Source organism: Chrysochloris asiatica, unplaced genomic scaffold (genome assembly GCF_000296735.1).
Source record: "Chrysochloris asiatica unplaced genomic scaffold, ChrAsi1.0 scaffold00236, whole genome shotgun sequence".
NCBI lineage: Eukaryota > Metazoa > Chordata > Mammalia > Afrosoricida > Chrysochloridae > Chrysochloris > Chrysochloris asiatica.
In genome coordinates this window covers 2,109,195-2,126,268 of record NW_006408754.1, presented here as the reverse complement: position 1 = coordinate 2,126,268, position 17,074 = coordinate 2,109,195, and the positions used below count along the sequence as shown (strand labels likewise).

The following is a 17,074-nucleotide window of genomic DNA, read 5'->3' as shown; positions in this document are numbered from 1 at the left end:
CAAAATAAAAACATTTAATTTTAAAAAAAAGAGAATATTTTGTTAAACACTGTCCTAAAGGAAAATACTTTTCCAGTTAAACCATGCTATATGTTCTCTTTGGTACTAAATCCCATGTCATATAGACTCCTCATAGTCTCCAAATCCCAGCAAGACAAACTTGCTGCCCTAATTTAGCAGTGCTTCAGTTCCATCCCTGACATGATACCTATTTAAGAGAGTGCCTCTGTAAGTTGATTTCATAGGCTTGATTCCCAAAGCCCTCTATTTTCAATGTTACTAATTGGAAAGACCCCAAATCCTAGATTTTGATTCCTTGTTTCCATCATCTCAGAGCTGGGCCAGAGACATCTAAATTCCAAAATAACCACGTTCACTAAGCTTAGTGTTCTTCTACACTGAACAAACATTAAAACTCAAGTTTCTTTCAATAAGTTCAGTAGCTAAAACTGAAAAAAGCCATACAAATGTCATGAGAGTTTCTAAGGCACACACACACAAAAAAAAAAAAAAAAAAAAGAGAGAGAGAGAAACAAGTATCAAGTAAGAATTCTTTACTCATTAAGGAGAGGGCTAATACCCACTGTATTGCGCCTTCTAACAGTAGGCTGTTAACAACTGTAGTTCTATTTCAAGAAACACTGAACCCATGATAATATCTAAATCAGTATAGTTAGGATACAAGACAAAAAGTCATACTATTGAATTTTCATATTAATATAAACACTCAATAGGGGAAAAAATCTTAAGCAGTTACTGCCTATAAAGCATGTGGAAAAATGTTAATAAATATCTTTACCTTAAATTAAACATCAGTTTTTGCACTTTTTCCTTGGCGAATATACTTTGAAAAGACTTTTTCAGAGAAGAATCAACTTTGCCACCTCCAATTTCAGAAAACCTGGCTTTGTGTCCAGAACTTGCATTTAAATCTTCCAATGTTGCACTGGGAAAAACACAAGCAAAGACTTAAAATCCCAAAATAGGAATCACATTAGATACTAATAAATTCAGAATAATACAAATAACAAACAAAAATAAAATCTAATACTAAAAATGATCATTTGTGTAGTCCTACAAAAATCAATTCTCAATTAGAAGAGTTGTTATGTATCCCTGACAAATCTTGTTTCAAGATTTTTGGGGTAGCCTAAATTAAACAGAATTGACCTTTTTTGGGGGAACAACAGTAAATATTTTCAACTTTTAAATAAGTTTTAAAACAAAAGTTTTATTTTAACCTGGAAGAAAGTATGTTCAGAAAGAAACAAATGAAGAACAGAGTGAATTTAGAGTAAAGATCTAAGTGAAGAATAATGATTGTGGGGTGCAGAAAAGCTAAGGTTGTTTAAAAAAGGAGGTGGCATGAGAGAGGAGTTGACATAGAGAGAGAAGGTCACAGAGCCTTGTGGTCATGGGGTGAGAAAAGAAGCTTACTCTAAGACCATGTTCCACTGTTGGAGGGCTTCATGAATGAGGATGTGGTGATCTGAAACATACTTTAAAAGGATAGCTGGCATCTATCAAATGGGATCAAATTGAAAACAGAAATTCAAAAGATTAGATAAAAACTTTTCATGGGTAAGGAACAACTCATAATAGGAGGTTGAGAATGGCTGTAGTTATTGTTAGGTGCCATCTAGTTGGTACTGACTTAAAGCAACCCTATGCACAACAGAACTAAAGACTGCCCAGTCCTGGGCCAACCTCAAAATTGTTGCCACACTTGAAACCATCGATATTGCCACTTTGCCAATCCATCTCGCTGGGGGTCTTCCTCTTTTTATATGACCATCCACCTTACCAAACATGATATCCTTCTCCAGTGACTGGTCTTACCTGAAAATATGTCTGAAGTATGATAGACAAAGTTTGACTCCTGGTCTCCAAGAGGCATTCTGGCTGCACTTCTTCCAACACAGACCTGTTGGTTCCTTTGGCAGCCCATGGCAATTTCAATATTCTCCTCTAACACCATAACTCAAATGCATCAATTCTTCTATGGTCTTCCTTATTCACTGCCCAGCTTTCACATGCGCATGAGGTTATTGAAAATACCATGGCTTGGGTCAGGCGCACCTTAGTCTTCAAGCTGACATCTTTGCTGAATCTTCAACACTTTAAAAAGGTTTTGTGCAGAGATTTGCCTAATGCAACATGTCATTTGATTTCTTGACTGCTTCTTCCATGAGTGTCAATTGTTGATCCAAGAAGAATGAACTCCATGACAATTTCAATCTTTTCTCCACATATAGGAATGTTGTTTATTGATCCAGTAGTGAGGATTTCTGTTTTCTTTACATTGACATGCAATCCATACTGCAGGTTGTGGTCTTTGATCTTCATCAGTAATTATTTTAAGTCCTCTTCACTTTCAGCAAGCAAGGTTGTATCATTTACATATTGCAGGTTGTTAATGAGTCTTCCTCCAATCTTGACGCCACATTTTTCTTCATATAACCCAGTGTCTCTGATTATTTGCTCAGTATACAGGTTGAATAAATATGGTGAAAGAATACAAACTGCTGTACAACTTTCTTAATTTTAAACCATTCAGTGCTCCCATGTTCTGTTCAAACAAGTGCCTCTTGGTCCATGTACAGATTCTTCATGAGCACAATGAAGTGTTCCGGAATACTCATACTTCACAATGTTGTCCATAGCTTGTCATGATCCACACAATCAAAAGCCTTTGCATAGTCAGTAAAGCGCAGGTAAATATCTTTCTGGTATTCTCTGCTTTCAGCCAAGATCCATCATATATCAACAGTGATAGCCCTCATTCCATGTCCTGTTCTGAATCCAGCTTGAACCTCTGGAAGTACTCTGACAATGTATGCTTGCAGCCATTTCTGTATTACCTTTTGTAAAACTTTACTCGCATGGGATATCAAATATATTGTTCGATGATTTTTGCATTCCACTGGGTCACCTCTCTTTGGAATGGGCACAAATACAGATCTCTTCCAATCAGTTTGGCCAGATAGTTGTCTTTCAAATTTCTTGGCATAGATGAATGAGTGCCTCCAGTGCCTCCTCACTTTCTTGACAGATTTCAAGTTTTTATTCCATCAATTCCTGATGCCTTGTTCTTTGCCAATTCCTTCAAGGCATATTGAACTTCTCTCTTCAAGATCATTGGCTCTTGATTATATGCTACCTTTTGAAACAGTTGAACATCAACCATTTCCTTTTGGTAAAATGACTCTGTGTATTCCTTCTATCTTCTTTCAATGCTATCTGCATCATTCAATAATTTGCCCTGAGAATCCTTCAATAAAGAAAGTCCAGTCTTGAATTTTTTCTTCAGTTCCCCAGCTTGAGAAATGCTGAGAAATGTGCTCTTCCCTTTTGGTTTTCTGACTCCAGATCTTTGCACATTGTATTGTAATATTTGACTTTGTCTTCTCGAGTTGACCTTTGAAATTTTCTCTTCAGCTCTTGTACCTTCTCATTTCTTCTATTTGCTTTAGTATCATCACACTGGAGAGCAAGTTTCAGTCTCTCTTCTGACATCTATTCTGATCTTTTCCTTCTTTCTTGTCTTAAAGACTTTTTGCCTTCTTCCTGTATGATGTCCTTGATTTCATCCCACAACTCTTCTGGTCTTTGGTCTCTAGTGTTTAATGTGTCAAATCTGTTCTTCAGAGGATCTCTACATTCAGGTGAGATATATTCAAAGTAATATTTTGGCTCTCATGGACTGTTTTCATTTTCTTCAGCTTCAGTCTGAATTTGCATATGAGCAATTGATAGTCTGTTCCACAATCTTCCCCGGCCTTCTTTTGGCTGATGATAAAGAGCTTTTCCACCATCTCGTTCCATAGATGTAGTCAATTTGATTTCTGTGTATTCCATCTGGTGAGGTCCATGTGTATAATCATCTCCTATCCTGTCTAAAGAAGGTATTTGAACTGAACAAATCATTGGTTTTACAGAATTCTATCATGCAATCTCCAGCATCATTTCTATCACCAAGGCCATATTTTCCTACTACCGATCCTTCCTCTTTGCTCCCAACCTTTGCATTCCAATCACCAGTAACGATCACTACATCTTGATTGCATGTTTGATCAATTTCAGATTTAAGAAGTTTGTAGAATTCTTCTATTTCATCCTCACTAGCTTTAGTGGTTGGTGCGTACATTTGAATAATAGTGGTATTAATTGGTCTTCCCTGTTGTTGTTGTTGTTGTTAAGTGTCGTCAAGTCAGTTCCGACCCATAGAAACCTTGTACAGGGTTTCTGAGACTGCAAATCTTTACGGGAGTGTAGTGGTTACGGGAGCAGAAAGTCTCATTTTTCTCTCACAGAGCAGCTGGTAGTTCCGAACTTCTGACCTTAAGGTTTGCAACCTGCATCGTGACCACTACACTACCAGAGCTCCTTGGTCTTCGCTGTAGGCGCATGGATATTATCCTATCACAGACAACGTTGTACCTCATGACTGATCTACGTTCTTTTTAATAATGAATGTAACACCATTCTTCTTCAATTTGTCATTACTAACATAGTAAACCTTGTGGTTGTCAGATTCAAAATGGCCAATACCAGTCCATTTCAGCTCACTAATGCCAAAGATATTGATGTTAATGCATTCCTTTTCATTTTTGACAATTTAAAAATTTCCTAAATTCTTACTTCGTACATGCCATGTTCCAATTATTAATGGATGTTTACAGGTGTTCCTCTTCATTTTGAGTTGTACCCCATCAACAAATGAAGGTTCCGAAGGCATTACTCCCATGGGATTTACTCCATTCATGTCATCCTGGTCAACTCCACTTTGAGGAGGCAACTCTTCCCTAGTTGCATTTTGAGTGCCTTCCAACCTGAGGGACTCATTTTTCTGGCACTCTATCTGACAGTGTTTCTCTGCTATTCTTAAGGTTTTTAATGACTTAATATTTGGAATGTTTGCCTCTCCTTCTTCCTAGCCTGTCTTCGTCTGGAAGCTCATCTGAAACCTGTCCACCATGGGTGACCCTGCTGGTATCTAAAATACCGGTGGCATAGCTTTCAGAGTCACAGCAACTCACAAGCCACCACAGTAAGACCAACTGGCAGACAAATGGTGGTGAGAATGGTTACTCAACTCAAAAGTATATAATCAGTGTCACTGAAATGTGCGTGTAGAAACTGTTGCATTGGTGCATGTTTTGCTGTGTATATTCTCAACAACAACAAAATAAGATAAATTATATTTTAAATCACTAACTAGTCTTGCTTCTAAAAGGCAGTGAACCCTAGAAATACTGTCCCATCTTTTGAGCAAATGCCTCCTTTAAATCCACATGAGGTATAATGCAATGATTAAATAATACTTCTGTCATTAAAAAAAAAAAAAAAAAACTGGCTGCAACATGGAAAATTAACCACAGTGGGAATGCATAAAATAATGTTATAGGTTAAGAATACACAAAGCCAAAAAAAAAAAAAAAAAAACTGGCTGCAACATGGAAAATTAACCACAGTGGGAATGCATAAAATAATGTTATAGGTTAAGAATACACAAAGCCTTCAAGATAGTGGAAACAAAAAACAAACAAACAAGGGGTTAGAGACAATATGGGAGATGAATCTGGGTAGATAGGGAAAGGGCAGATTATACAGGGGTGTATTTGTCAAGTAATAAGAAAAATTTTAAGTCCTTTCATGCTGATGTTCTTAAATTTAAATCACAGCTCTAGAGAGTTTTGTATGTTTATACAACACAGGCCTTTTTAAAATTGGATAATAGTTTATATCAGATGAAATGTGCTTCTACTGTCAAAAGTCCTTTGGCATTAATTATACTGTCTAACTTCAGCTGAGAGTTTTTAACGATTAAAAGCATTATGTAAACTAATGCTTAATTGTCTGTTAAAGAATGCTTGCACAATGTCTGAATGCTCATTAATTATACCCTCCTTTGTGCTGAAATTTTATTAAAGAATTACTTTTTTAAATCGTTTTACCATTTTAGGAATCCTGGAAATTTATGCTAGAATTGGAGGTGGGGGTAAAACACAATACACCAAACCATAGGAGATTCTTCTCTGAAACTGTTTCTTTTGTCAAATAATAATAGTTCCTGTATCATAGATCTGTGCCAAGGGTGGAACGACACAGAGAATTTAGCTCAATGCACACTACTAGAAAACCATCTGTAATAATTTTTTTAATTATCAAGTGGACACCAACTCATGGTGAACCTGTGTGTGTCAGAATAGAACTGTGCTCTTGAACACTTTAAAGAGGTCTTGTGAAGCAGATTTCCAAAATGCAATGCAATATATCATTTATTTTCTTGACTGCTGCTTCCATGAGTGTTGATGGTTGCTTTGAGCAAAATGAAGTCTTTGACAGCTTCAATCATTTCTCCATTTATATGTATGTTGTTTATTGGTCCAGTGGTGAGGATTTTTGTCTTCTTTACATTGAGGTGCAACCCACACCAAAGGCTATGGTCTTTGGTCTTCATCAGTAAGTATTATAAGTCTTCTTTACTTTCAGCAAGCTAGGTTGTATCATCAGCATATCATAGGATGTTAATGAGTCTTCCTCCAATTCTAATGCCATGTTTTTCTTCATTTATTCCAGCTTCTCTGATTATGTGCTCAGCATACAGACTGAATAAGTGTGGTGAAAGAACACAACAATTATCACTGTAGATGATTTTTATTACTATCATTTTTATCAGAACTTCCATTAGTACTAAATTTGGCAAAGTCCTTCCAGTAAGATGGTTTCAGTTAAATTGTACTAACATTTAATGTTGCAATGTAAAAAAAAGTTCAAGGACCCCTCCAAGACGGAAACTCAAAGGAAACACATGAGTAGGCATGTAAGCTTGCTGGCAACCACATTGGTCTACTGGTGAGTGGAAGAAGGGGAAAGGAAGCAATGAAGAAATAGGCTGAGTTCAACCACATTCCATAGACTCCCATTGACCTGGAGATGAGAGAGAGAAGGGTAAGGATGGGTTGGTCCAAAGTGCGGTGAGACCTAGGGACATCTGAGCCCGTGGACAAAGACATAGCCAACAGAGAGCTGAAACTGAGAGTGAAGCATCCAGCTGATATGAAGTGAGGAAAGATGCACAAGAACACCCAAACTTGCAGATAGTACCCATTTGGCCTAGCCTCGATGACTTGATAATCAGAACTGGACTAGAGGAAGATGAAAAAAATTTTTTGAGAAAGGAAACGAGAGTTAATTGCTACAATTTGATGAACTTGGCCTATACTCATGGAGGTAGTAACTCTAAATACCAACAGAGAAGAAAGGAGTCTTCATATCAAGTATCAAACCTATCTACAGTTATCCCTCCTATCTACAGTTATCACTGTAGATGATTTTTATTACTATCAGGGACAGTAGATAGGGACAGGCAACTTAGACATTGGCTACCTAAATGAGGGGGCAATAAAGGCACGAAGTGCCTGGCTTACAAGGTTTCAAGGGGAGTTTAGTTTAAGAGTGTGAGAGGGAAGATAGAGTCCCCACTGAATAATTTTCATCTTGTCTAGATGTGTCTGGTGAAAAGAGATGGGGATAAGAGTCTTATAATTCAATAGTGAGTGAGTAGTTGTTATCATGACTAATTGCGACTGTCACAATTGTAAAGGTAGAAGTTCCATAATAAAAAAAAGGGGAGTAGTTACTCTTACAATCCAGAAACAGAAGATCCTAAGACCATGAAGGGAGAAGAGCACAAGTGGAATGGGGGACCCTATACAGAGAAGCAGTGACAACACAGATGGAGGCAGAGATGAGGACATGGAGAGAGGGGGCAGCTGAGGACTCTAGATTTATGGAAAGAGAGAGACTGAAAGGTGGCGGCCAGCAGGCAGGCTTGCCGAATGTGCCTTTTGGTGGTTAAAATTATTATATATGCCTCAGTGTTTTATTTGTGTTTGTGTGTGTGTGTGTGTTTTAAGAGCTAAAATTAATAGAGAGAAACACTGTTAACTGATGGTACATGGAGAGGATTTATAATCATTGTAATGTAACATGGTGTATGATTTGTTGAATTTAAAACTGATGACCTACCCTGTAAACTTTCACTCGATTCACAGTAAAAACTTAAAAACAAATAAATAAAAGTTCAAGGAAAAATTACATTATCTTTCAATTACACAAACTTTTTTGAGGTTCCTTCATATTTATGCTTTAGCAGTGATTAAGAAAATAAAAATACAACCTCCTAAAGACCTAAAAATAATGGATGAAATAATTCACACATACAAATGTTTTAAATGAATTTTGGATGAACTTTAAAATTTAAATCAGGTATAATAAATAACTCTAGGTGAAACCATTACCCATAGGAAGGCCTAGCTACAGATCTGAGAGGGTGAGGATGGGGGATAGAGAGCACATAATTCATTCAACCAACAAATATTAAGCGTCAACAATAAATCAGGTGTCATTTTGAACATTAGGGGCACAGGGCTTAACAAAACACAGTTCCTGCTGTCATGGGGTTACATTCTAGAGAAAGCAATACAAAAAATAATCAAGTTAGAATGTAAAATAGCAAAGTTAATAAATGAATGAATGATACTTTTAGGTGGTAGTAAGTGCTCTAAAAAACATAAAAGGATATTTATATAATGTGACTTGCTTAGAAATTACATGGGCTACTTTAGATGGAGTAGTTAGGGTAGACCTCTCTGAGACTATATATAAGAAGAAGACAAGATCAGGTCGCTTTCCTTACTGAGCTATTATGCAGTAGGAAGACAACCGTTCAAACAGATAATGCCACTTGACCACCATTGTATCACATGGACCCCAAACAGTGGTATTTAAAAAACAATTACTAAAGTTGAACAAATTGCAATGCAATATGATCATTTCAACAGTAGTTCTGTGAATACCTGAGTTTTCCTGGGATCAAGAAACCCAGAAAAATCAGGACTCTAAAGTAAAGAACACTTGAGCTGACAGAGAATTAAACAGCATTTGAGTGGTGTCAAAATAAAGAGGATATTCAAGCAATGGAAGCAGAGTGGTCAAAGAAATGAAAGTATGTTATAAAACAGGATTAGAAGTAATTTAAAGACTCTGGAAAGTAGAGCATCATTTAGACATTCTGTAAAGTAATGAGTGAGGCAGGCAGCAGATCATGAAGGGGTTTTACCATGCTGAGGTAGCTGTAACTTAACTTAAAAGTAATGAAAGAGTGAAGTGGTCAGGTTTGAATATTTGAGTGAATATTTTGACTGAAGGAAAAAAAAAGCTCTTCTTTCTCTTTCTCTCTCTCTCGCTCTCGCTCTATTTCTCTCTCTTTTCTCCCCTCTCCTCAATCGGTGTTCTGTGCAAAGAGCAGGTAGGTTTGTAATGTAATGGAGATAAGAGTTTGCTTCTTTTTATTAACTAAATATTCAAATGATTTTAAATATACTAAAAGTCTCACGACAGGAAAATGCTACCATTCAACAATTATTATAATTACATATATGTATGACAATGAGATAATGAATCAAAGAGAAAAGTCAGTTTATGATTTTATAGTCGTACGTTAAAACTGTGACATTTTAAGTACATTGGCTACAATACAGTAATTTAAATGACTTACATGCTTTGAGTAGGAAGTTAAACCTACTCCATTTCATTATCCCAAACTCCTTACAAAAGGAAATTAAAACATTTGGAGAAAAAAGTAAGAAATCTAGTATATTCTGTTCTTGTCTGTCTCCTTTGGAGAATTTGGTTCCATTCTTAATTATATTTGTTTGTTCCTATTCTCTTTCTTTTTCTTGTATTTAAACATTGATAATTATTTCTCAACAGTATAACTGCACTCACTTGGAATTTATATAATTGCAGTACACTAACCTTTTCAAGTTGGGTAACAAAGAGTTTCTCTTTATTTTTGGAGCAATGCTGCACAGCTCTGGGTTTTCATCTAAAAAACATAAACAAAAAGAAGACAATAATGCCTTGGTGATAGAAATAAACTGAATCAAAAGAGGTGCTAGCAGTTCATTAACTATGTGTATTAATATGGCTCTGTATTCAATCAAGCATCCATTTGGAAAGCTGCACCAATTTATTCTTAAGAAAATTTATAATCTTTTTTTTTTTTTTTTGGAAAATGTATATCATGTAAAGAATAATCTAACAGTCTTTCTAATTGAAAATTTTAAGTGAACATTTATTACCTACTCCTGAGGAGCTCTCATGGCACTCTGGGATACACACTGGCCTGCTAACTGCAAGATTGACAGTTCAAACCTTCTGACATACCATCAATGAAAAATATGTCTTCAATTGATAGTTGAACTTTAAAGCAAAAAGAAATCTAAAGTCAACTCCTTTCACTCAGTGAAGCTCAGAATTGTGGACTTAAAAAAGTCAGTGATGTGTTTAAAGTCACACCAGGAAGCAGAAATCCTCTGCTCATCATTGAATGTCTTGGGAATGCAATACAATATAAGCAATATTGAGATCTTTCTTCCATCAATCTAGAATTATTTGTAATATGTAGTTACATCAAATATATTTTACCACCAACTTTAAGTCCATTGAATGCCGTATGGAACAAGATAATGCCATGAGGAACATTTGAGATGGTGGGTAAATAGCTAAGGAACTGCCTGACTACCTCAGGAAAACACAAAAAAGAATTGACAGAAAGTGTCCCTCCAAGCACACTGCAGGCACCATTCATTTACTTATTGACATGCATACAGAATAAATGCTTTAACTCAACAGTCAACTAATCTGTAATTACAGTCATTTGAAAATATTTCACAATTTGTTCCTGTCAAACCCAGGATGAGAATTTAAAATTAATTTTAGAATCAAAATTGTATTAACCATTTTTTCATTATAATTTAAAAATCCAACAGGACCATACTTGAAGGCACAGCAATAGTTTGAAACTTCTATAAAGGACTGATTTTAAAATTAAGAAATCCTTACAAAAGCAAACCTGATTGTGGAGTTGTAAATGATTTTAATTAAGATGAAAAAGGAAAAGTGTGATTTCTTGGGACCTCACTAATGGGCTCAGTAGAAGTTGTGAATGAATAGCTTATTTCGTTACCTAAGCAACAAAGTCTGAACAAGGGAGAGCATGCAACCAGGAGTGAACATATAATGGCACATTGACCCCTAAGAAAAGGATTGGAAATGATGATGCCAAACAGAGCTGAGACTTGTTAGTGAAAATAAATAAGACTAAAACATTTCAAGAATATGACCAAGAAAATAACTTGTTGCTTGGGACTAATAGATGGAATAAAATTAAAATTTAAAAAGTGAATACTAACAAAATATGCAATGAAATAAATACAATGATAAAATTAATGAGCGCTAAAAAAATTAAATTTTCTGAGTTCAGTTTTTTATTTGGTTTTTCTAGGCAGGGAAATTAGACTAGGATTGAGTATTATTAGATGCCGAATTTAATTTTTTAAATAAGTTCAAGTTGCTCACCTTAGACAAATTACATCTCATGGACATGAAGGAACTAAAAAAGAACTTGTTGAATTAACCTTACTGATTTCAGAGAAATCATGAAAAGTTGGAAAGGGATCAAAAGGTTGAAAATAGGGGGATGTTATTATACTTTTCAAAGTGGATTCTGAAAAAGATCAATCTGATATTAGTCCTTAACAAAATTCTAAACAGAACTCAGTGCTAAGGGTGGTATAACTAATCTACTAGGAATTTCAGGCAGAAGTGGCACTATTTTCAGGAAGAAGCATTTTTCTGCCCCTTCAGAACACATGAGATTGGCAGTGTGATCTCTCTCTGCCCCATTCCTTTTTTTCCACTTCTGTAATAACAAATTTAATTTTTAAAAATCCATATTATTGACAAACTCCTGATCTATATCTCAGACTTCCACATAAGCCATATTGAAGACCTCTCAAACATTACAACTAATAAAAATAAACTGAGTTCTGTTTTTTACCTTCATTTATAAGAGGAACTTCCTTTTCCTCTTGTTTCAATAAAACAGCAGTGTCTCTTTTATCTAAAACCTGAAAAACAAGATTTTTATTTAAATATGTACAAAACATAAGATAAAAAAATAGACCTTGAACATCAGTGCCCACGTCAGACAAGAAAGGACATAATGTTGCCAGTAGTAACGGTTGCGTACGTGTAAGCAAGGTAGAGAATTGTAGAAAATGATATTTGGCATGCAGTTCAAGAATGATTATCATTGTAATTGTCTTAGTAACTTCTATAGTTTTTTAAAACTCTTTATATTTAAAGATCTTTATATTTACATCAATATTTGCACTCTAATAACTGAGTCAAATATTTGCTTCACCAGGAGAAACCATCGAGTTCCAGCTGTTTTGAGAAAGCTTATCACACCCCTGGTTGCTACACAATAGACACAGTGTGAGCTCAATATCAATGCAATTAAACCTGTGGTGGACTGGGGTCTCAAATACCAAAGCATGATGGGTAATATGTAGATGGAGGACAGGCATTTCTTATGACAGAATTCTAGGAAGGCTGATGAAAAGAGGCTGCAGAGCCTTACTGCATCCAGTGCTGGAGCCAGTAGATTTGGTAGCTTGTGGTAGTGTGGAGGTGTGTGTGTAATTTCAGATGAAGGAGTGGGGAGGTAAAGTGTGCCATTCAGAAACCATGTCTCCCAGTGTTTGGAGAATCCTGTAATAGCCAGCTAACTAGGCTTACACAAAACAAACATATTTTAGGAATGGACTTCTCCATATCCAATCTGACTGTGTGTGTAAACTCTGGGAAACCAGATCCAGAGTATACCTTTTATGCATTTTATAAATCTGAGAGGAGATAAGACAAGCAGCAAGATACAAAGAACATGGAGGGATGGGTAAGGCCTGTCTAGTCCTTGAACTGAAGGCCCTATAATATGCCCAAGATATGTCCCTCACCTGAGGGAAGGAGAGGAGGTTTGGAGCTATCTGTTTTCTAAAGCTTGCCCACTGTGTTTGTATCCTTCACCTTTCATAGCCCATCTAACCTGCCATGGAGAGAATGCTAATCATCCTTTTTCTGCCCTCCAGGAAACAAAGCTGCATTCTGGAAACAGAGCTCTGTTTGGAAACAGCTTAAATGGATGCACATGTAGCCTAGTAACAACATAACCAATTAGCTGTCCGTCACTACCACTCTTCATTGAAATAAAAGCCTTGTGAGTAGGAAAAATAAATAAAACTTATTCCACGATGCCTTTGCCCATCAAAATATTTTTTACATATACTGTAAATAAGTTAATGTTCTAGGAAACATCAAAACGCATATTAAAAAATTTTTTTCTCCAAATTCTTGAAAATGATGAAAATAAATGCCTTATTTATTTTTGATATAACATAAAATTTAAAGTTTTCTTTTGCTGTGCTGATATATAAGGAAAACCCACATGTTAGTTTTCTTATTGTCTTCTCCTTAATACTAAATATTACTTTGATCAATAGCATAGACTATTTCCAATTATAATTAACAGCAACCACAAGATATGGTTATGAGAAGCAAAAGAGAACCCGTTGTTGCTGAGCTGATTCTGGCTCAGAGAAAGCCCATGTACCTCAAAGTAGTACTGTGCTCCCTGAAATTGGCAATGGCTGAATTTTTGGAAGTCGATTACCAGGTCTTTCTCCTAAGGCTCCTCTGCTCCTCTGGGTGGACTTAAACCTCTAACACAGAAGTCAAGCAATTTATCATTTGTACCATCACCATTCAAAAGAGTAATGATTTCATATCATCAGCTTTAACCACTTTTTTATAAACCGTGATGATCCTTCACAGCATGTATTAATTTTCTTTGATAATAGCTTCTAATGACGAAAATCAGACAAGATGGAAGTATCCAAGACTAACAAAAATGACAGCACTCTCAGTAGGGAACTTCTGTGGTTTTTGTTATCAATACAGCCTCATGAAATGAATTATTTTTGCATTTTATTCTTTATTTCTCTTTGAACTTCACCTTGTTGGGGCTGTTTCCACTAGGATCATGTATGCTTCCTTCCAATACCCAAAAGCTACTTTTTCAAAGCTTTACAATCTCTGTTACTAGATACATAAATTTTTCTCTTATTTCTGTCCTTTAAATTGAAACGTTTTAAATACTCTGAATAAACAACTTGCAGCCTACAGATATTTCCTTTCCAATAACATTGTGTAAATATCTGATTTCACAGGCTTCTGTATTCTATGACAAGGTAGTTGTAGCTTTGAAAGTCTGAAATTTTTTATGCTGATACAAGATGCAGTTGTCCTTTCAGTGACACTATTTATACATTTTTGGTACAATTTAACAAAGCTCTTTCAAATGCAATAATACATTTCATTATATATAGTCATTTAGGCTTGTCTATGGTTTCAGGATATTTTTTTCCTAAAATTTCACTTGAGTCCTGAAACAGATAACACCTCCCACACAGTAAATAAGATTATAGTAAAGTCCTAACATGGAACTTAAGACACCATAATTAAAATTATGTTAACGATTAGCAGGGTGGGATTTATCCGTTCTCCAAGGATTGCAATGGATCAACATAATGCCACAGACTTAATTTTGTGAAGTATCTATTTAAAAGGATAAATAAGGTGTAAATAAATTAGAGAAAATATAATCATACACAGACAGCTATATAATACCTATCTAATACACTTGTTAAGTAAACTGAGCTAAGGAACTCTGGTAGCTTAGTGCTTATGAGTCAGGCTGCTAATCACATGGTCATCAGTTTGAAACTACCAGCGGTTCCATGGGAGAAAGATGAGACTTTCTACTCCTGTTAAGATTTACAGGCTTGGAAACCCTATACAGGGTTGCTATGATTCAGAACTGACTCCATGGCACACTACCAACACCAACACAATTCATTTGCTGCTTGAGCCCACCCCCAAGAACATGCTATTATCAAGGAACTGTAAAAACTACCAGACCAGTAAATGCCTTCCTGCAAAATTCAGAGACCCTTTCTGTTTTCATCCTGCCATTGTTAGCAGGATGGACTAAGACCCTCCACTCAGTCATTAATTTAATCAATAAAATGAGCGAGTTTCTGCTATGGGTAAACAGTACAAAGTCCTTATCTTTATCAAGCTTATATTCTACTAAAAAATAGACTAAATACATAAATGTGTAATATAAAATTATGTAAGTCCTGTATAGAAAAAACAATGCAAGTCAGAGAAAAAGCAATGATACATTTCTGCATAATCTGACCCTGCTGTCACTATTTTCTCACCCACATCCTCCATTTATTTTCTCTAGCCACTTTCTGACAAACATGCCAGGCATGCTCCTTTCGCAAAGTCTTTGGATTGCTCTTCATTGCACCTCCAGCTTTTCTCCAGTCTTTCCTCAAACAGTACTTCACTAGACTCCGTTTTGGTTACTCTGTATAAAACTACATTTAATCCCCACTGAACCCAAAAATGACACTGTCCATTGTCCTCTGCTTGATCTTTTTCCTTATCACTTAACATTTTTTTAACCATACAAAATATTTTAATCTTGTTTACTGTCTGATTCGTCTACTGGAGTGGAAGTCCATAAAGCACTGCTACCTCATGGTTTTATAAAATTGTCTTCTAATTTTTCTGCTTCTTCAGGGTTGCTCTTGTTGTTAGATACTGTTGGCTTGGCTTGACTCATAGCAACCTCAAGTATGCCAGAACACAATGTTGCCCAGTTCTGAATCATCCTCACAATAGTACTTAGTGCTTAAGCTGATTATTACAGCCATTGTATCAAACCATATTGAATGTCTTCATCTGTATCCTAAAATCTCTTACACAGCATTGTTCAATAAATAAATCAATACCTATCTTGATTCATTTATGTATGGAATTTTAGTGGCACCCACCTTTCCTGATATCAAACCATTTATCATCCCCTTGTTTTGTTTGAATGATTGCCTCTGTATCTATGTACAGGTTCCTAATGAGTACACTTAACTGTTCTGGAATATACATTCTTCACAATGCTATTTATAGTTTGTCCTGATCTACACAGTTAAAAGCCGTTATATAGTCAACAAAACAGAAGTAAACATCTTTCTGGTATTCTCTGCTTTGAGTCAAGATCCATCTTAAGTCAGCAATTATATCTTTAGTTCCACATTCTCTTCTGAATTAAGCTTGAATTTCTGGCAATTATCTATCGATGTAATATTTTAAGCATTTTTAAGTTATCTTCAGCAAACTTTACTTGCATGTATTATCAATGATATTGTTTGGTTGTTTATGCATTCCTTTGGGTCACCTCTCTTTGGAATGGGCACAAATATGGATCTCTTCTTATCAGTTGACCAGGTAGCTGTCTTCCAAATTTCTTGGTATAGATGAGTGAGTGTCTCCAGTGCTGCCTCAGTTTGTTGAATGATTTGAAACTATTCCATCAGTTCCTGAAGCATTATTTTCAACAATAAGAGGTATGATAAAATAACTTCCATTTACTCTTCATCAATGGCTAACTAAGGCAAAGATGGACCAATAAACAACGTTCTTATAAGTGAAGAAAAGATTGAAGTTGTCAAGGCCTTCATTCTTCTGAGATCAACTATCAACACTCACAGAAGCAGCAGTCAAGAAATCAAACAATGTATTGCATCAGGCAAAATTTGCTGCACAAGACCCTTTTAAAGTATTGAAGAGCAAAAATGTCAGCTTGAGGACAAGGTGCACCTGACCCAAGCCATGGTATTTTCAATAACCTCATTTGCATGTGAAAGATGAACAGTGAATAAGTAAGACTGGAGAAGAATTGATGCTTTTGAGTAATGGTGTAGGAGGAGAATATTGAAAGTGTCATGGGCTACCAAAAGAACCAATAGATACATTTTAGAAGAAGTGCAGCCAGAGTGCTCCTTGGAGGCCAAGATGGCCAGACTTCATCTCTCATATGTTAGACATATTGTCAGGAGGGACCAGTCACTGAAGAAGGATATCATGTTTGGTAAGATGGAGGGTCAGAGCAAAAGAGGAAGACCCCCAATGAGATGGATTGGCTAAGTGGCACCATCGATGACTTAAGCATGGCAACTGTAGTGAGGTTGGCCCAGGATCGGGCAGTGTTTCATTCTGCTGTGCATAAGGTTGCTATGAGTTGGTACCAACTCGA

General features: G+C 36.0%; 1 protein-coding gene across 1 annotated transcript in view; it reads right to left on the bottom strand.

Annotated features, from left to right (window-relative positions):
* The window catches only part of MORC1 (MORC family CW-type zinc finger 1), a 292,206-nt gene that overhangs the window by 48,832 nt on the left and 226,300 nt on the right, over positions 1 to 17,074 (bottom strand). The window contains exons 21-24 of the mRNA XM_006873316.1: positions 11,912 to 11,981; positions 9,822 to 9,895; positions 8,923 to 8,927; positions 800 to 946 (exon numbers count right to left, since the gene is read on the bottom strand). Of these exons, the coding sequence (XP_006873378.1) occupies positions 800 to 946; positions 8,923 to 8,927; positions 9,822 to 9,895; positions 11,912 to 11,981 (296 nt within the window). The remainder of the gene's footprint in view (positions 1 to 799; positions 947 to 8,922; positions 8,928 to 9,821; positions 9,896 to 11,911; positions 11,982 to 17,074) is intronic.